General features: G+C 42.1%; 2 protein-coding genes across 3 annotated transcripts; one reads left to right on the top strand and one right to left on the bottom strand.

Moving 5' to 3' along the window:
- The first annotated feature begins 2833 nt into the window (after positions 1-2833).
- LOC142960440 (cytoskeleton-associated protein 2) lies at positions 2834-5268 on the top strand. The gene is made up of 6 exons (XM_076102281.1): positions 2834-2916; positions 2997-3772; positions 3869-4154; positions 4238-4295; positions 4452-4647; positions 4771-5268. The coding sequence occupies exons 1-6, from the start codon at positions 2872-2874 to the stop codon at positions 5027-5029; spliced, it is 1620 nt and encodes a 539-aa protein (XP_075958396.1). The 5' UTR covers positions 2834-2871; the 3' UTR covers positions 5030-5268.
- Positions 5269-6959: 1691 nt separating this feature from the next.
- stt3a (STT3 oligosaccharyltransferase complex catalytic subunit A) lies at positions 6960-14397 on the bottom strand. Of its 2 annotated transcripts, none has more exons than XM_076101319.1 (18): positions 14323-14397; positions 13484-13604; positions 13338-13398; positions 13119-13240; positions 12774-12919; positions 11992-12082; positions 11798-11904; positions 11549-11713; positions 11173-11353; positions 10880-11035; positions 10669-10760; positions 10263-10418; positions 8978-9166; positions 8704-8820; positions 8523-8625; positions 7909-8097; positions 7668-7783; positions 6960-7323 (listed from the first exon to the last, which is right to left on the bottom strand). In XM_076101319.1, exons 2-18 carry the CDS (start codon positions 13569-13571, stop codon positions 7285-7287), a joined length of 2118 nt encoding a protein of 705 aa, XP_075957434.1. In that variant the 5' UTR covers positions 13572-13604; positions 14323-14397; the 3' UTR covers positions 6960-7284. The 2 variants fall into 2 exon arrangements, with proteins under 2 accessions (XP_075957434.1, XP_075957435.1); XM_076101320.1 differs by lacking the exon at positions 14323-14397 and adding an exon at positions 14201-14219.
- Between the last annotated feature and the right edge of the window lie 49 nt (positions 14398-14446).

The raw sequence follows: 14446 nt of genomic DNA, 5'->3' as shown, positions 1-14446 counted from the left end.
TTGGGTAATCTTTTCTTCCAATCAGAGCAGTGAAACGTGCCACGTAAACAAAAAAATAATTAATAGAAAGACTCATTATTTATCTTAATATGATATTTGATGTTTATGGTTAATTTGCAACCTCCTAGTTGTATGCATCATGTATTTACTTGTTATATTTATGTCATTTAAGAACTAAACATACCTACACAGAGGAGTGAGCATGTGTTGATCACGAGACAATAAATAATGACAGTTGAAAAATAAAGAGATGTTTTGTTTATTCTTATTAAACATTATACATAATTGAACTACCTCGTTGATTTATTTGTCACACTTAAATCTTGAATTGAATGGTTCAACAGAAGAGGTCAAAGGGCCAAGATGAGAAGATATAATGTTGGTCAAATGCTGTGGTCCAAATATAATGACTTCAGTTTTATTACCATTGAGATACAGAAAGTTTGACTCTACAACATTTTCAATTTGTTTCCTAATCTCACAAGACAAGAGCAAAAACCAGATTCATGGGTTCTCTTTTCTTCTTTGCCACCATGTTACCCGTCTCGTAAATCCTCAGATTAATCTCTGGAGCTCCAGGGGGACGCAGACCATCACATTTGTTACTATTTTGAAAATAGTCAAACTTAAGTTATCACTGATTGTGTTTAGTTCCACCTCGAAGACAGATTTTAGGTCAGCTTCTCGAATGCACAGAATTAGAACAATTTTATTTCAAAGAGAAAACCATTGTTAAAGATTAAAACCTTATTATAGGGAAGGGGATAGTTACTTGGCCAAAGAGGGATGCCCAAAAAAACTGTCCACAGACCTTTTGCTTGATGCATCAGTGGCTGCAGACTGGTATGAACAAGAGGTGGGCTCAATGACACAAGTGTCACACTTTGGCAGCAACAGGACCAGGAAGCTGCAGGGAGGGAATTTGCTCTGCAGTGCCCAGAAGTGAGTGTACTGCTGGACCATGCTGTCAATAATCTGCCACAAATTTTTAAAGATGGACTCAAATGTTAAAATGTCAACATTTTTTATTTTATCTCATTTATCTACTTGTAAATAGATCAAATATATAATGTGAAATGGACACATTGCATTGTGATTACATTCCTGTATTTGACTTGTACTGAGGATGGATTCAGTCTTCTCTCCGACCCCGGACACTTCACTGACGATAATCATTTTTGGACAGCAGAGTGCTGTGTTTTGGAACAGCTCTTGTAAGCCAAAACTGTGACGATTGAAATAATGTGAGCAGATTAACTGCAGACAGAAGAATCAGAAGACTTGAGATACAGCAATACAAGTCAAATACAGGAATGTAATCACAATGCAACTATTCTGAAGGTTTCTGCTTTTAGGGAAGTATTAAACTTGTGCTTGACATTAACTCATATAGTCAACTCCTACAACAGTGTTCACACACAAGCACAGTGAGAAATCATTCTTTAGACCAAATTGCTTACATTATGATGACGTGATTTTGTCAGAGGTGCTAAGATGCTGACAGCAGAGTTACAACAGAACAGGTTAGAGGTTAATGATGATGCAGTTATGATATAGTAATGAAGGTAAAAATGGGAAGCACATGTGGTGCTATGACTGGGTGGTACCTGAAACAAGGTCCACTGAAGGCTGTTTAATCAGAATAAACCAAATGTCTCTTTATTTTTCAACTGTCATTATTTATGGCCTCGTGATCAACACATGCTCACGCTTCCATGTAGATATGTTTAGTTTAAGAGGTTAAATTACATAAACATAACAAGTAAATACATGATGTATAGAACTAGGTTGCAAATTAACCATGAACATCAAATATCAGATAAAATAAACAGCATTAAATACATATGTATCAATAACCTAGATAATTAGCAAATACACAGGAAAATATAACTAAATGTATGGTTTAAATACACTTATACTGTCATCTAGTGGTAGAAAGGGAAATCACTTTTACTCTTTGTGTCCTTCTACTGTATTGCATCAAACAATCCACAGATTAATTGAAAAGTTGATTATTGCTGTGTACATGGATACATTAATATTAAACCACCTGTAGTCAACTACTGTTGCAAACATACTCCCATTGGCCCAGATTTATTTATTTATATTCATTCATTTATTTTTCTTGTTACCCTTGTATGTGCTTGCATCATGGACTCTAAATAAGATTTGCTTGTACACGGACCCCTAAATCATGTAAATGTCAGGCCTGGTTAAACTGCAAACACTTGTTTGGCCGCAGTTGTAGTTATTTGGTCCCAAGAAAGTCTCACAAAGATAAACCTTCGCCATGACCACCGACATGACATTATTTGTATTTGCACGTCTTGAAAATGAAATCCAGTTGTAAGCAGCTGTTATAGACTGTAAACGGGGCAATACAACTTTAACAGGCTGCCGCGCGTTCCCGCGAGCGGCAATCACTTTTTGGCACGAGGGCCGAGCCAGTATTCGTGGAATCCTATTTGGGTTCAAACTTTCAAACCAGAGAGGAAGCAAACGTGTGGATGAGAGAACGTAGTCTCCTCCCACTCTCGTTCTTAGTTTGAGACACTCCATTGGTCAATCCTATTGTCTCGCGATACTAGTGTAACCAACCGCAGCGCAGCAACCCCAACTTAAATCGAATGTTTTTCTTCTGCCGGCTGGTTAGCGACGTATTTTGCTCTTGAGTTGTGCTGCTCGGATGGACGCTCTCCTCATACTGTAACTTACGACAACATTGGCAGCAAGGTAAGTTATCGCTTCTAACTTTACTTAAATATAGCGTTAGGTATAGATACAGCGAGTACACGGGACTCGTTCTCTCGTAACATTGTATATTTCGCCTTTCAGAAATCTCCGTTGATTTAACCTGGTCGAGAGTTAACCATGGACAACGTCGCAGTTTCTAGACGAAACCACACCTTTAAGAAAGTAAGTTAGTTACGCCAATGAATATCGTATGAAATACTACTACAATGAGTTTATTTTAACCCACGTTGTAATTGTATTAGGGAAACAAGGAAAATGCTCAGCCTGCATATGGAAGCAAGTCCTTCATCAGAAGAGACAAAATGTCCGCTGCTCCCTTCCAACTGACAAACGATAAAAATGAGGACCCACGGTCAACATCTGGTGAGGCTCTAAAAAAGGCAAAGACTGTGCAGAAAGAGGGGAAAGGAGCTGCTGCTGCGTTTGATGTCAAACCACGTCAAACACACAGCCGGTGCTTCCTCACTGAACAGATTCTGAAACACAAAAAAATAGTTGCAGAAGCTCCAAAGCCACCGGCCCCTGGTCCGTCATCAAAATCCACTCTCGGCATGTACAAAGGCAAGATTGTCCAGTCAAAAATTGGATCCATTTGGAAGTCAACCGCCACCGTGGGCGGGGCAGACCCCAAACCATCAGCACCCAGAACAGGGGGTCAAATGGTTGGAAATGAGATGAAAAGAAGGTCCAAATCGGTTGCTGACCTGCCTGGACACGGCGTGTGGAAACCTGTGCAGACAAGGTCCAAGTCAGTGACGGATAGACCGGCTCAGGTGACCAAGCCTGCTGTCGCCAGCCGTCCTGTTGGATTCCACTCTGCTCGTCTTCCTGTCAGGACCGTCCCGACAACACTAGCCAGTACCAGCTCCAGAAACGCCAAAGTGGCTCACACCAAGGGAAGTGGGGCTCACAACGCAAAGCCAAAGATTCCAGTGACAAACAAGCAGGTCAACAAACCTCTTGTCTCAAGTGCCCTCAGTCAGTACAGATATACCATGGAGACTGCCGAGGAGAGAAGGTAACGTCTTCACCCACATTCACACACTTGACATTTTCTTTGGTGCTACTGTGCATCAGAAATGTTGAAAACATATTTTTGTGTTCCCTCCTGCAGGGCGAAGCTGGCCGAGTGGCAAGCCTCCAAGGGAAAGGCCTTCAAGAGACCAGCTATGACGACCGCAGAACCCTCTAAGACCAGACTCTCTGTGAAACCTGAAGCGGATCTCAATCCACAGCCTCAGCCGGCTATGCAGTGCAACCCCGAACCCAGACTGGAAGCCCGCAAGCCAGACTCTGAGGGAGCAGTGTTAAAAACGCACAGCCGAACCCCGGTGATCATGAACACCACTCTGGACCTGCTCGACAACTCTGACGTTGACCCGCAGGACAGCGTGGATGATGTAAGGAGACATGCAGTGTTTCTGTTTCTGTTTTAGATATTACAGTGTTAAACAATAATCTTTTCTTTGTTTCATTCTGACAGATTGTTGTAAACCTGTGTGAGGCTTTGGAAGCCATGGAGACGCCCTCTAGATCTGATGGTAAGTCCACCAGTGGCTGTTCACTATGAGTTTGTTTTTGAAGTTTAGAGTGGTATTCATCCACTCGGGTCACTGGGTGAATGTATTCGGACTGCTGTTGTTGTAACAGGATTCACACAAACTCACACAAACGCATGTCATTATTGTGTCCATTAGAGCTTTCACAGGGGACGGATGTGCACGAAGGAGACCAGAAGGAGGAGATGCCTCAGGATGTTGAGCAAGTGAAGGACGGAGTAGAAGAAAGTGAGGAAGGAGAAAGTGAAGAAGAGTGTGTGATGGAGACTATGCCACCGATGGAGAATGCTTCAGTAATAAAGTACAGTGTGAAGACTACTCCATACCTGCAAAGGTGAGTCCATCCACTTTTTTACATCTGCAATCCTTTCAATCAGCTGTGTATTTAAACAATGGCAAAGTTCTTTCTCTTCACTTGTGACTGAAGTATTATTTCCTTCAAATGTTCCTCGTTTAGTGTCAAGAAGACAATTGAAGAGGAGGCCAGCACGAGCCGGTCCAGGAGAAAGAACAACATCAAAGATCTGAAGTTTCTCACGCCGGTTCGCCGTTCCTGCCGCATCGAGCGAAAAGCCTCCCGCCTGCCGCCGATGCTGGTTGATCCGGATCCTTGCGTGTCGTCGCTGGCCGAGCTGCTGAAGCTGGATGACGATTCCAACGCTTACATCTACAGAAAAAACCACGCCTTCCCTAAAGATGTGCAAGGGGCTCTGTAAATGTGTGATGTGCAATTTAAAAAAACAAACTTAAATGTATGGGACTGGAGCTAATGGACACTTTATACTGATGTTTTATGTTCTTTTAATAATCGTTATCGTAATGGGAGGGCAATGCTCCTGTCTGTTGTTTTTCATATGAATTTATTAGACTATCCCTAACACTATTGTTCATTTCAATATAAGTTGACATGTATTGCCAAGTGCACTACAATAAAAGAATATTGCCTTTTCTTAAATAGTTTTGGTTTGTTTTTACTCTTGAAATCTTCAAAGTCTTGAATGTGTCTTTATCCTAAAGCCTACATACTGTGAGACTAAAGTGTTAAGGTCCAGATCCATCAAGCTGATTTTGGGAGCACATTGAGCTCATAACCACATGCTGTAGGCTGAATTAAGCAAATCATTGCTCGGTAATGACATCAGAAACACTGAGGAAAAACAGCCACTGGATTCTACTTGATTCTGAAAGTTACATCTTTGATTCAACTAATTGATGAATTCCTAAATGTAATGACTTAGCAAGTTATCCTTTCAGCAACTTTGTCACCATCTGGGGTCTCTAGATTCCAAGGGTTAATACCAATGTCCCCCTAAAGCCTCAAGGATTCACTGACACCTGTTAAATGTTTGAGTGAGACTGAAATGGTGTCGATAGGAATGGAACAGCACTTTGCTGCAACATATCACGTTACCATGATGTCAAATTGTGCAATTGTGGGTACTTTGAAGCAGTCATTCAAATTAGGAAGTAAAAGCATGACTAAATATCCTGATTTCATGTTTTTTTTTGTTTAATCTTTGTGTACAATGATTGGAAATCACCGCTCAGCTTCAATCACTGATAAAACCACAAACCAAGCCAGAACTCTAGGTGTAGTTATGGATTCAGACCTCAACCTGAACAGCCATATCAAGACAATTACATAATCAGCCTCCTATCACCTGAAGAATATATCAAGGATTAGAGGACTTATGTCTCAACAGGATTTGGAAAAACTTGTCCATGCATTCATCTTCAGTAGACTGGACTACTGTAACGGTGTGTTTACAGGTCTCTGTAAAAGGTCTGTCAGAAAGCTGCAGCTCGAGTCCTCACTAAGACCAAGAAAGTGGATCACATCCCTCCAGTTCTGAGGTGTTTGCACTGGCTTCCTGTCCAACAAAGAATTGACTTTAAAGTCCTGCTGTTGGTTTATAAAGCACTGAATGGTTTAGGGCCAAAATACATCTCTGATCTGCTGCTACCTTATGAACCATCCTGACCCCTTAGGTCGTCTGGGACAGGTCTACTTTCTGTTCCCAGAGTCAGAACTAAACATGGAGAAGCAGCGTTCAGTGTTTCTGCTCCACATATCTGGAACAAAGTCCCAGAAAGCTGCAGGTCTGCTGAGACCCTCAGCTCCTTTAAATCAAGACTGAAGACTTGTTTGCTGCTGCCTTTAATTAAACCAGATTCAATTAATATATTAATCAATTTCCTGTATTTTATTTCTTACACTATTTTTTAATGTTTTAATGAGTTTTTATTGTTTCAATGAATGTTCTTAATTGTTTTTAAATCTCCTTTTATTTTGCCTTATGTTTTGATGCTTTTATGTGAAGCACTTTGAATTACCTTGTTGTTGAAATGTGCTATACAAATAAACTTGCCTTGCCTTACATTTAATGACAGGCTGAACAGACGTGCTGTCCTGTTTAGCACCCCATTGCAATGAATTGTCTGCATCTAATGCTGACTTATGCAAAGGGTTCATAAAGGGCTCAAAGTGTTTGTGAGAGAGCCCTCAAACACTCGACGATTTAACAGTGGGATAGAACTAAAGTGTGGAGATTGGGCCATGAACTGCTCTGACTAGTTCAACTTCATGAAGTTCTCAAATGAATTGTATCAATGTTTTCTGTGCAGATGTGGAAAGAAAAGACAGCATCATGTTTAATCCCACTTTAATAGACCACATTGTAAAAACCCAAAGCACTTTCTTTTGACCGCTTCACGGCGCATTACGCTTCCTGACATCAGACTGGACATGTTGACACCAGCTCCCTCTGATCTCAGATGAGGCGTTTCATTATAACAAAAGAAAAAAAGAAAATCATTCACAAAACCCCCCCAAAAAAATCTCTTTGATGCAATTTTCTTCACCCCAAAACAAAAGTATAAAAAGTACTCTTTTGCCACTCATCTGCAGACCACAGGGGAAGGTGTTCAGTGCTGTGCGCTAAAAGGCGGTTTTCACCCACGTCTGAAGGTTCTATGTCCTTGAAAGACCCCGATTGTCCAGATCTTTGACCTGAAATAAAGAAAAATCAAATTTTCAATTCACTACATTGTAAGACCAAAAAAGTGGTGAACTCTCACATGGCACCATGTTATTGCTTAATATTGATAAAAACAATTCATAATCCAAATAGTCAGAGTTATTGATTATAATTGTTGCAGCTCTAATTCCAAGTTTAAGTTGTAAAGAAATGTAATTTATACTTCTGTTGTTCTAATTTCCCCTCAATCTGTTATTTTACTTAACATTTCCTACATTGCCCCAAAGAAATTGTTTCAGAAGATCTGTTCTTGACCAGCAAACCAACTTGTGGTTCCCAACAGACCGATCCATAATGACGAGTCGGGCATTTTTACCTTGTATATCCTAACGAGCCAGTGCTCTGTTGTGTAGGCCTCCTCCAACACATCCAGCTCGAAGTCTTTGTTCCCGATCTCAGCGTTCCTCACTCTGTCATAACCAGGTGGTCGCTCTGCAGAGAAGATCAGTAAGATCATCAGAATTACAGCACAAAAGGCTGCAGTTTCATATTATTGAGAAACTCTACAAGTTTTGACAAAAGTATGATCACACGAGAGCTGCTGTCGAGTTACTCACTGGCCTCCGTGTAGACCTGGCCGAAGCGGTAGTAGCACATCTTGTACATGAGGCAGTTGAGCAGGACGGGCGAGCCCTCGCGGTCCACTCTGAACTCTCCGGTGGGAGTGTAGTAGTCGTGCTCCTTGATGTGTTTGCCCGTGTCCGTGCTCCCGCCGATACGCACCATCCACAGAAACTTGTTGATGTCTGAGGAGAGCGGATGGATGAATTAGAGAACAAGCGGTGCTAAAAAAAAAATGCTGTAGAAAATATTACGCAATATTTTTTGCCCCGCTTTATCTGCGACATTCAATGACAAATATCATTACTTTATGCAAATCACTGAAAAACAACTCCATAAAACTTAAAATACCTGTTTGGCAGCTTATTACACAGTAAACTTAAGAAAGAGGGGGACGTATACTAAGCAGTGGAGTCAGTGTGGTGGAAATATAGACCTGCTGCTTAGTGGCTTAGTGCAGAAGAGATATTAAAGAAGAACTTTCTTTGAATTAGCCTTCATTTAAGGAGACATCAATCATCTAAAAACACTACTTAAGGGAGGACATTTACACCTGGTAACTGAAATAAATGATGGGGGGGTCTGGTAACATTCATAGCACGTGACGTACCATCTGAAGAATAGCCCGTCAGTCCTCCGAAGATGACCAGCACATAACTGACATCCAGCTCCCTCATAATCTCATAGGCCCTCTCCTCTGTGGACGCCATGGCCTACAGAACAAACAGTCCAGTCAGCTCAGCAGCACTCCATAAAGCATGATCCCCCCCCCTGAAGGTTACCCAGCTCACCTGTCCAACTCTGGAGATGTGCGTGTTGTTCCATGTGTTGTTGTCCACTAGAATGGTTCGATTTGCCATGGCAGTTATCTGGTAGCCATAATCCCACCATGACATGACTTTGGCATCCTGGAAACACAAAGTTACACGCTAATTGTTAGAGTGGAGGTTCTTACATCTAATGGTGCATAACTCATAACTCCGTCTACAGCTCAGATTATTCAAAACCCTAGTGAAGAACTCAACATCGATTTACTTATTCTTTATGTATTTGGGTGTGACTGACCTCAGGGGTGTTGTGGCGGAGCCAGTAGTAGGCCTCTCTGAAGTCATCGAAGATGATGCGGCTGCCGTCGCCTCCGCGGGCCGACAGGACAATTGAGGGGGAGGAGTAGGCTTCGCTGGTCACCCAGGTAGAGTGGAAGGTGTATGTAATGAGGAAGAAGGCCATGACCAGAATCATCCCACTGGCAACCTGGTAGGAATACGCAGCACAGGTTGTCATCAGCGTTCACCTGTCTGTCCGTGGGACCATGGACATGCTTTTATTTGGACTACTGAAATAAAAGATGGTGGGTGGTATGCTTCTCATTGCATTGTATTAGTAAGAGAGAACACATGTGACCAAGAGAGACTTTCAACATTACCACAACATTAAAAAAAACACTGGATTACAAGTAAAAGTCCTGTATTTAAAATTCTACACAAGTAAAAGTAAAGAAGTACTCTCAACAAAATGTGCAGAGAAAGATCTCCTGTGAGATATATATATATATATATATATATGACATTATAGGATTGTTAATAGCGTCTTAAAGTTGTAGCTGGTTGAGGTGGAGCTACTCTTAACTTCTTTATATACACTTAGGTAGTTTAGTCCTGTGGGCCACGATAGGAGTCCAGTCCCCTCCAAAGGGCCAGGACAAGGCTGAGGGGTTGTGACATAATCAATGGGACAGAACGCGTTCACGTACTTTACTGCACTTTGTTGTAATCACTAAACTACACAATAAAAAATATTTTAAAAAAGGCTGGGGACCACTGGTTTAATCTTCAACATTGCATTTTTTAAGATTATCATATGCATTATGTTTTTTATGCTGTAATCTAACCTGAAAAATGTATTGGAGTAGAAGTATAAAGTAGCATACAATGTAAATACCTCAAACTGTACTTAGGTTAAAAATGACAAAAATGACAAAAATAACTAAAATATATTCATGGTCTTTGCAACCCTATTCTAACACTAAAAAGGCAACATGTAGCTTTGTACAACATCTATTTTTTGTTAAGCATCAACTCCAACTCCCGACTTGACCGAGGTCATGACCATGGAAGTATTATCGAGAGCTGGCAGAAGTGTTTTCTATTTTATCTGGATAAATAGTGACATCTCAATACTAGGATTATCATCATCATGCATGCTGCTGGTGCTGGATCACAATGATGACGTTCAACCAGTTTGAATTGAATGATATTTCATGTCCAAACGTGTGCACGGTATACAAAATATCACCCGACTACGGGTGACCACCCTCTAACAGCTATGACAACTCCCTCAGGCCCCCTACCTCATTTTTGATGGGGTAGGTGGCGTCATGCTGCTTCTTGCTCTTCTTGTCCGGCCGGGTGACATCCAAATTCTTCATGTATGTGGTTAGCACCTGGGACACGCCGATCCCTGACAGGATGCACATTACTGGAGCCAGAACCAACATCAGACGCACCTGAGAAGGCAACACGCAGTATTTTTAATTTACTTTGTTATTAACCCAAATGAGGTATAAAGTAAAAACAATAATCACTTTCTTAAACACAGGTTTTTCCATGTACTTTGTTAAATGTACTTTGTTAAATGGCGTGAGTGTGCCATCTTCCGGTGACACTGTTGAAATGTCACGAATCACGAGAGCAAACAAATCAACTGCTCTCTGGAGAGTCCTTTGAGATGCGTGTACGGCTCTCTACAGGACGTACCATGACAGCTGAGAAGTACATGCTGGTGACTCCATACATGATGATGAAGATCCTGGCGTCCGACAGGTTGTTGAAACAGTAATACAGACCAACTGTGAGGAAAGGGAAGGTAACTGTCAGTCAAAACCCAACTGGAACATACCGAGCTGTGTGCTTAATTTGCATGAAACCCCCGTGTTTCTCCGTGTGTTTCTGCTGAGTGGGCACTTGCCTGGGAACATGAAGACCAGCAGCTGGAGGTCAAAGTAGTACGAGGACCAGGTCGTGGGCTGGTGCTCAGAGACGGAGGCGATGATGGGAATGTTGTTCTTGGCATAGGAGGGATCCAGCAGAGAGTAGAAGCGACCCGTCCACGGAGAGATCTTACCTGAGGGAGAGATATACTTTCGGTCAGTCCAAAGCAAAAACAACTTATGATCAGTTTCTCACAAGAGGAAAGGAGAAGGAGTGGAGGAAACATTTTCTGCTAACATATCTACTGGTGCACCTTGTCCACCCTCTTACCAGTCAGCATGAGAACAGTGCCCACAGACAGCATGACGAAGCCCACCAGGGAGATGACGCTCTTGAACAGCACCTCAAACTGCTGGGTATTGAGTTTGCTGCGCAGGTAGTCCACAAAGGCGTGAATCTGGCACAAGCCAAACACACCGAAGGCTGCCATGTGCTCCGACGACTGCACCGGCTGGTTTATGAGAGAAGAGAGACATGCACACGTGTCGTGAATCCGACGGCAATTTTGCGTGCTCGCTTATTTTGTGCGCAAAGTAGAAACATTCCAATGCAACAGACTAGTGAATGAGGCCCAATGGCTTTTGTATTGCTGAGGTATTGCGCAGTATCAGAGTACCTCGTATAAGATAGTACGTTTTCACCATACCTGGAAACCAACAAATGAGATCTGCATGGACAGGATGGTGCCCAGGCAGTAGACTGTGCAGTAAGCCACGTAGATTCGGTGAGAGAATCGGCCTGTGAGCATCAGCATCAGGACGTGGAGGGGGATGAGGTTGATCAGGAACACGTAGCCACCCCAGGAGGAGACCTAGATGCACACAAAAGCCATATCAGGACCTCTGTAAACTCTGAATCAATTCAATAAAACACATGCATTTTTAGTTCTCCTCACCATGTAGAAGTAGGCCAGTGCGCACACGGACGACCAGTACACCGACCCCGTTTTGACAGCCTTGATCCACATGTAATAGGTCAACAGCATGCAGAAGATGGCAATACCTGAGTAGGACAGCACAGAGGGATTTCATTAACTACCTTTTTGTTTTGTTATATTAACATAACGTGTTATGCTCATCACGTGCAAACCTTCATTATCATAGGAGCCAGCAACAGAACGGGAGATATAACCAGGTACCACTGCAATCATGGCGGCAGCCAGGAGTCCAGCACCGGCATCCTACAGAGACAACAGGTGTACATCCTTATATCAGTAAAAGCATATTGAACTTGTTTTGTATTTGTGTCTTTGTTTTATTCTGCTGGGTTTGTTTCTTCTGTAAAGCACATTGAAACCGTTTGAAGAAAAGAGCCAAGTAAATAAAGTGTATTATTTGTACATACTAATATGATTCTAAACGGGCACTGCACTCTACAAGATAGGATTATTTACAATCACAAGAAACACTAGTAACCCGTGAAATCAGTTGTACAACGTCTTCTGCAGCTTTGGAAGTAACATTCTTATGTTGGAGAAAATAACCCTGATGATGTAATTATTCTAAAATTTTGAGCTGAAAAAAAACGAATATTAAACAAAAAAAAAACCTGTGTTACCATGTGGAGTTTAAAAGATGTGGGCATTTACCAGGAAAGGAGAGCCTAACGAGGACACTAGTGAGATGCATTATGGGAATCGTATGATCCAGTGCTTTTGGAGTTAAGTCATACTAATAACAACAAGTCACGATATCTCTGCTGCTTTGATATTTACCACTTTCTTTTTCAAATCTGACTCTTACGAGTCCCTTGATTTAATACAAGTGTAAATCTCTGGAGTTCCCCTTTAAAGAAACATAGGTTTGCATTTTATTAAGAATTCATAACCTTAATAAAATTGATCTTGGTGTATCTTATTATGCATTTTCTACCTTCAACTCCTTGGTGAAGTGGTAGGTGACGATGGTGGTGAAGGAGGAGAACAAGGGAGCCAGGAAGACACAGACATTACGGATGTCAATGGTGATGTGGAAAAAATGTAAGACGTGGTACAGGACGGCAGAGGTGATCATCAGCCCTGAGAGAAGAGACAAGAGGTGTCCAAGTAAGCTTTGCACTCGTGCCCAAAAATAAAGCAGACATGAATCTCTCTTCTGAAACTTAAATAACACTTGTACTGCTCTACTTTTGGCATCAAACAACCCAGAATAAAGTTAATATGCTCTCATTCATCATTCACTTTGTACTGTGATATTTCATTTTTCCCCGATTCCTACCTGGATAAATGGTACCACCAATGATCCTCCCCAGAGGATACCATGCCCTGTCGTCAAACCAGTTGTGAAACTTATAAAATCCTTCTTCTGTCAGGAAGCGGGTGGTACGGTAGTTAAAGTACCTGCAGGTGAGATGACGGCGTAGGTGAGACATCACATACAGAGAGGTAAAAACGAGTAACAATCCTTGGAAATAACCATGACACAAGCAGAACTTACGGATCAAACTCATGGATGACACTTTCAAACCTCAAGACGGAAAAGAGTCTGGTGGAGAACGCTGAAGAGAAAGAAAAGCACATGGATCAATGTGCTGGTTTTTAGTATTAGCCAGACCAGGCTTCTTGTGTGAAGGGAGGACTCACAGAGGATAGCAGCCATAGACAGGATGAGCAGCTTCAGCAGCGTGTCCTGCTTCTCATAGGACAAACGGAGGAAGCCCAGCTTGGTCATTTTGGCGAGGTTAGGGATAGCTCACCGTACTACCTAACGGAGGAAGACAAGCACTGTAAGACCCAACATTGCCTAATATAAGTAAATAAGAACATCTTTTAAATGACCTGCTTTAAGCAAGTCAGATAACTGTTACTCATAAAATCAAAGTCGTAACAACTGTAGTGAGTCAACATCCATCTCCAGCCCAACCAGATTAGGCCACGCACTACGATGTGGCGTCGGGAACCAGGAAGCACCCACACTGGGAAACTTGCAGACTTCTGCCCGTCTTCTTCAGATTTTGTACACTTTTGCAAAGCTAAAACTCAAACTATCACGCTCAGCTGAGCTCTATTGAATGCTAACTTTGAGAGTTAGCTTCTTTTTTTTAGTACTGGCAACCGTTCCAACATCACAGGGCAACGAAATGAACAGCAGACAGTATTGTTTCACCGCGTTACCTACTAACATGCATTATGTGCACGTTTACAATGAACGGAGGCATTGTTATAGCCAAGACAGCATCTTATAGTTACTCAGCATCAGGCCGGCTAATGTTGACGGTGCTTCCATCCTGTTTAAAGTGTTTGAGTAGCTATCGAAGCTAAGCTGCTAGCTACTGTATAATGAATACCCCAGCCCCGCACCTCTTCTCTGGATTATTTTGGTGGTATCAGCGACACCTTCACATATAGCAGCAGGACAACAGCCCAAAATAAAAAATGGTGCACTTAAATGAGTTTCACGTTTTATTTTCAGCAAGACTCACCCGCTCCGTTCCTGTTACTCATACACTATTCACACACAACCGTCACCGTGTACTAACCCCGCCCCCACAACGCTATACTGCGCGTTTATTGGTTGAGCGTCACTCAACAGTAATCCTACTTGAA

The sequence above is a fragment of the Anarhichas minor genome, unplaced genomic scaffold, assembly GCF_050575085.1.
Source record: "Anarhichas minor isolate MPS153535 unplaced genomic scaffold, ASM5057508v1 ptg000027l, whole genome shotgun sequence".
Classification (NCBI taxonomy): Eukaryota; Metazoa; Chordata; class Actinopteri; order Perciformes; family Anarhichadidae; genus Anarhichas; species Anarhichas minor.
The sequence above is the reverse complement of the archived record's forward strand: the minus strand, read 5'-3'. Positions and strand labels throughout refer to the sequence as shown.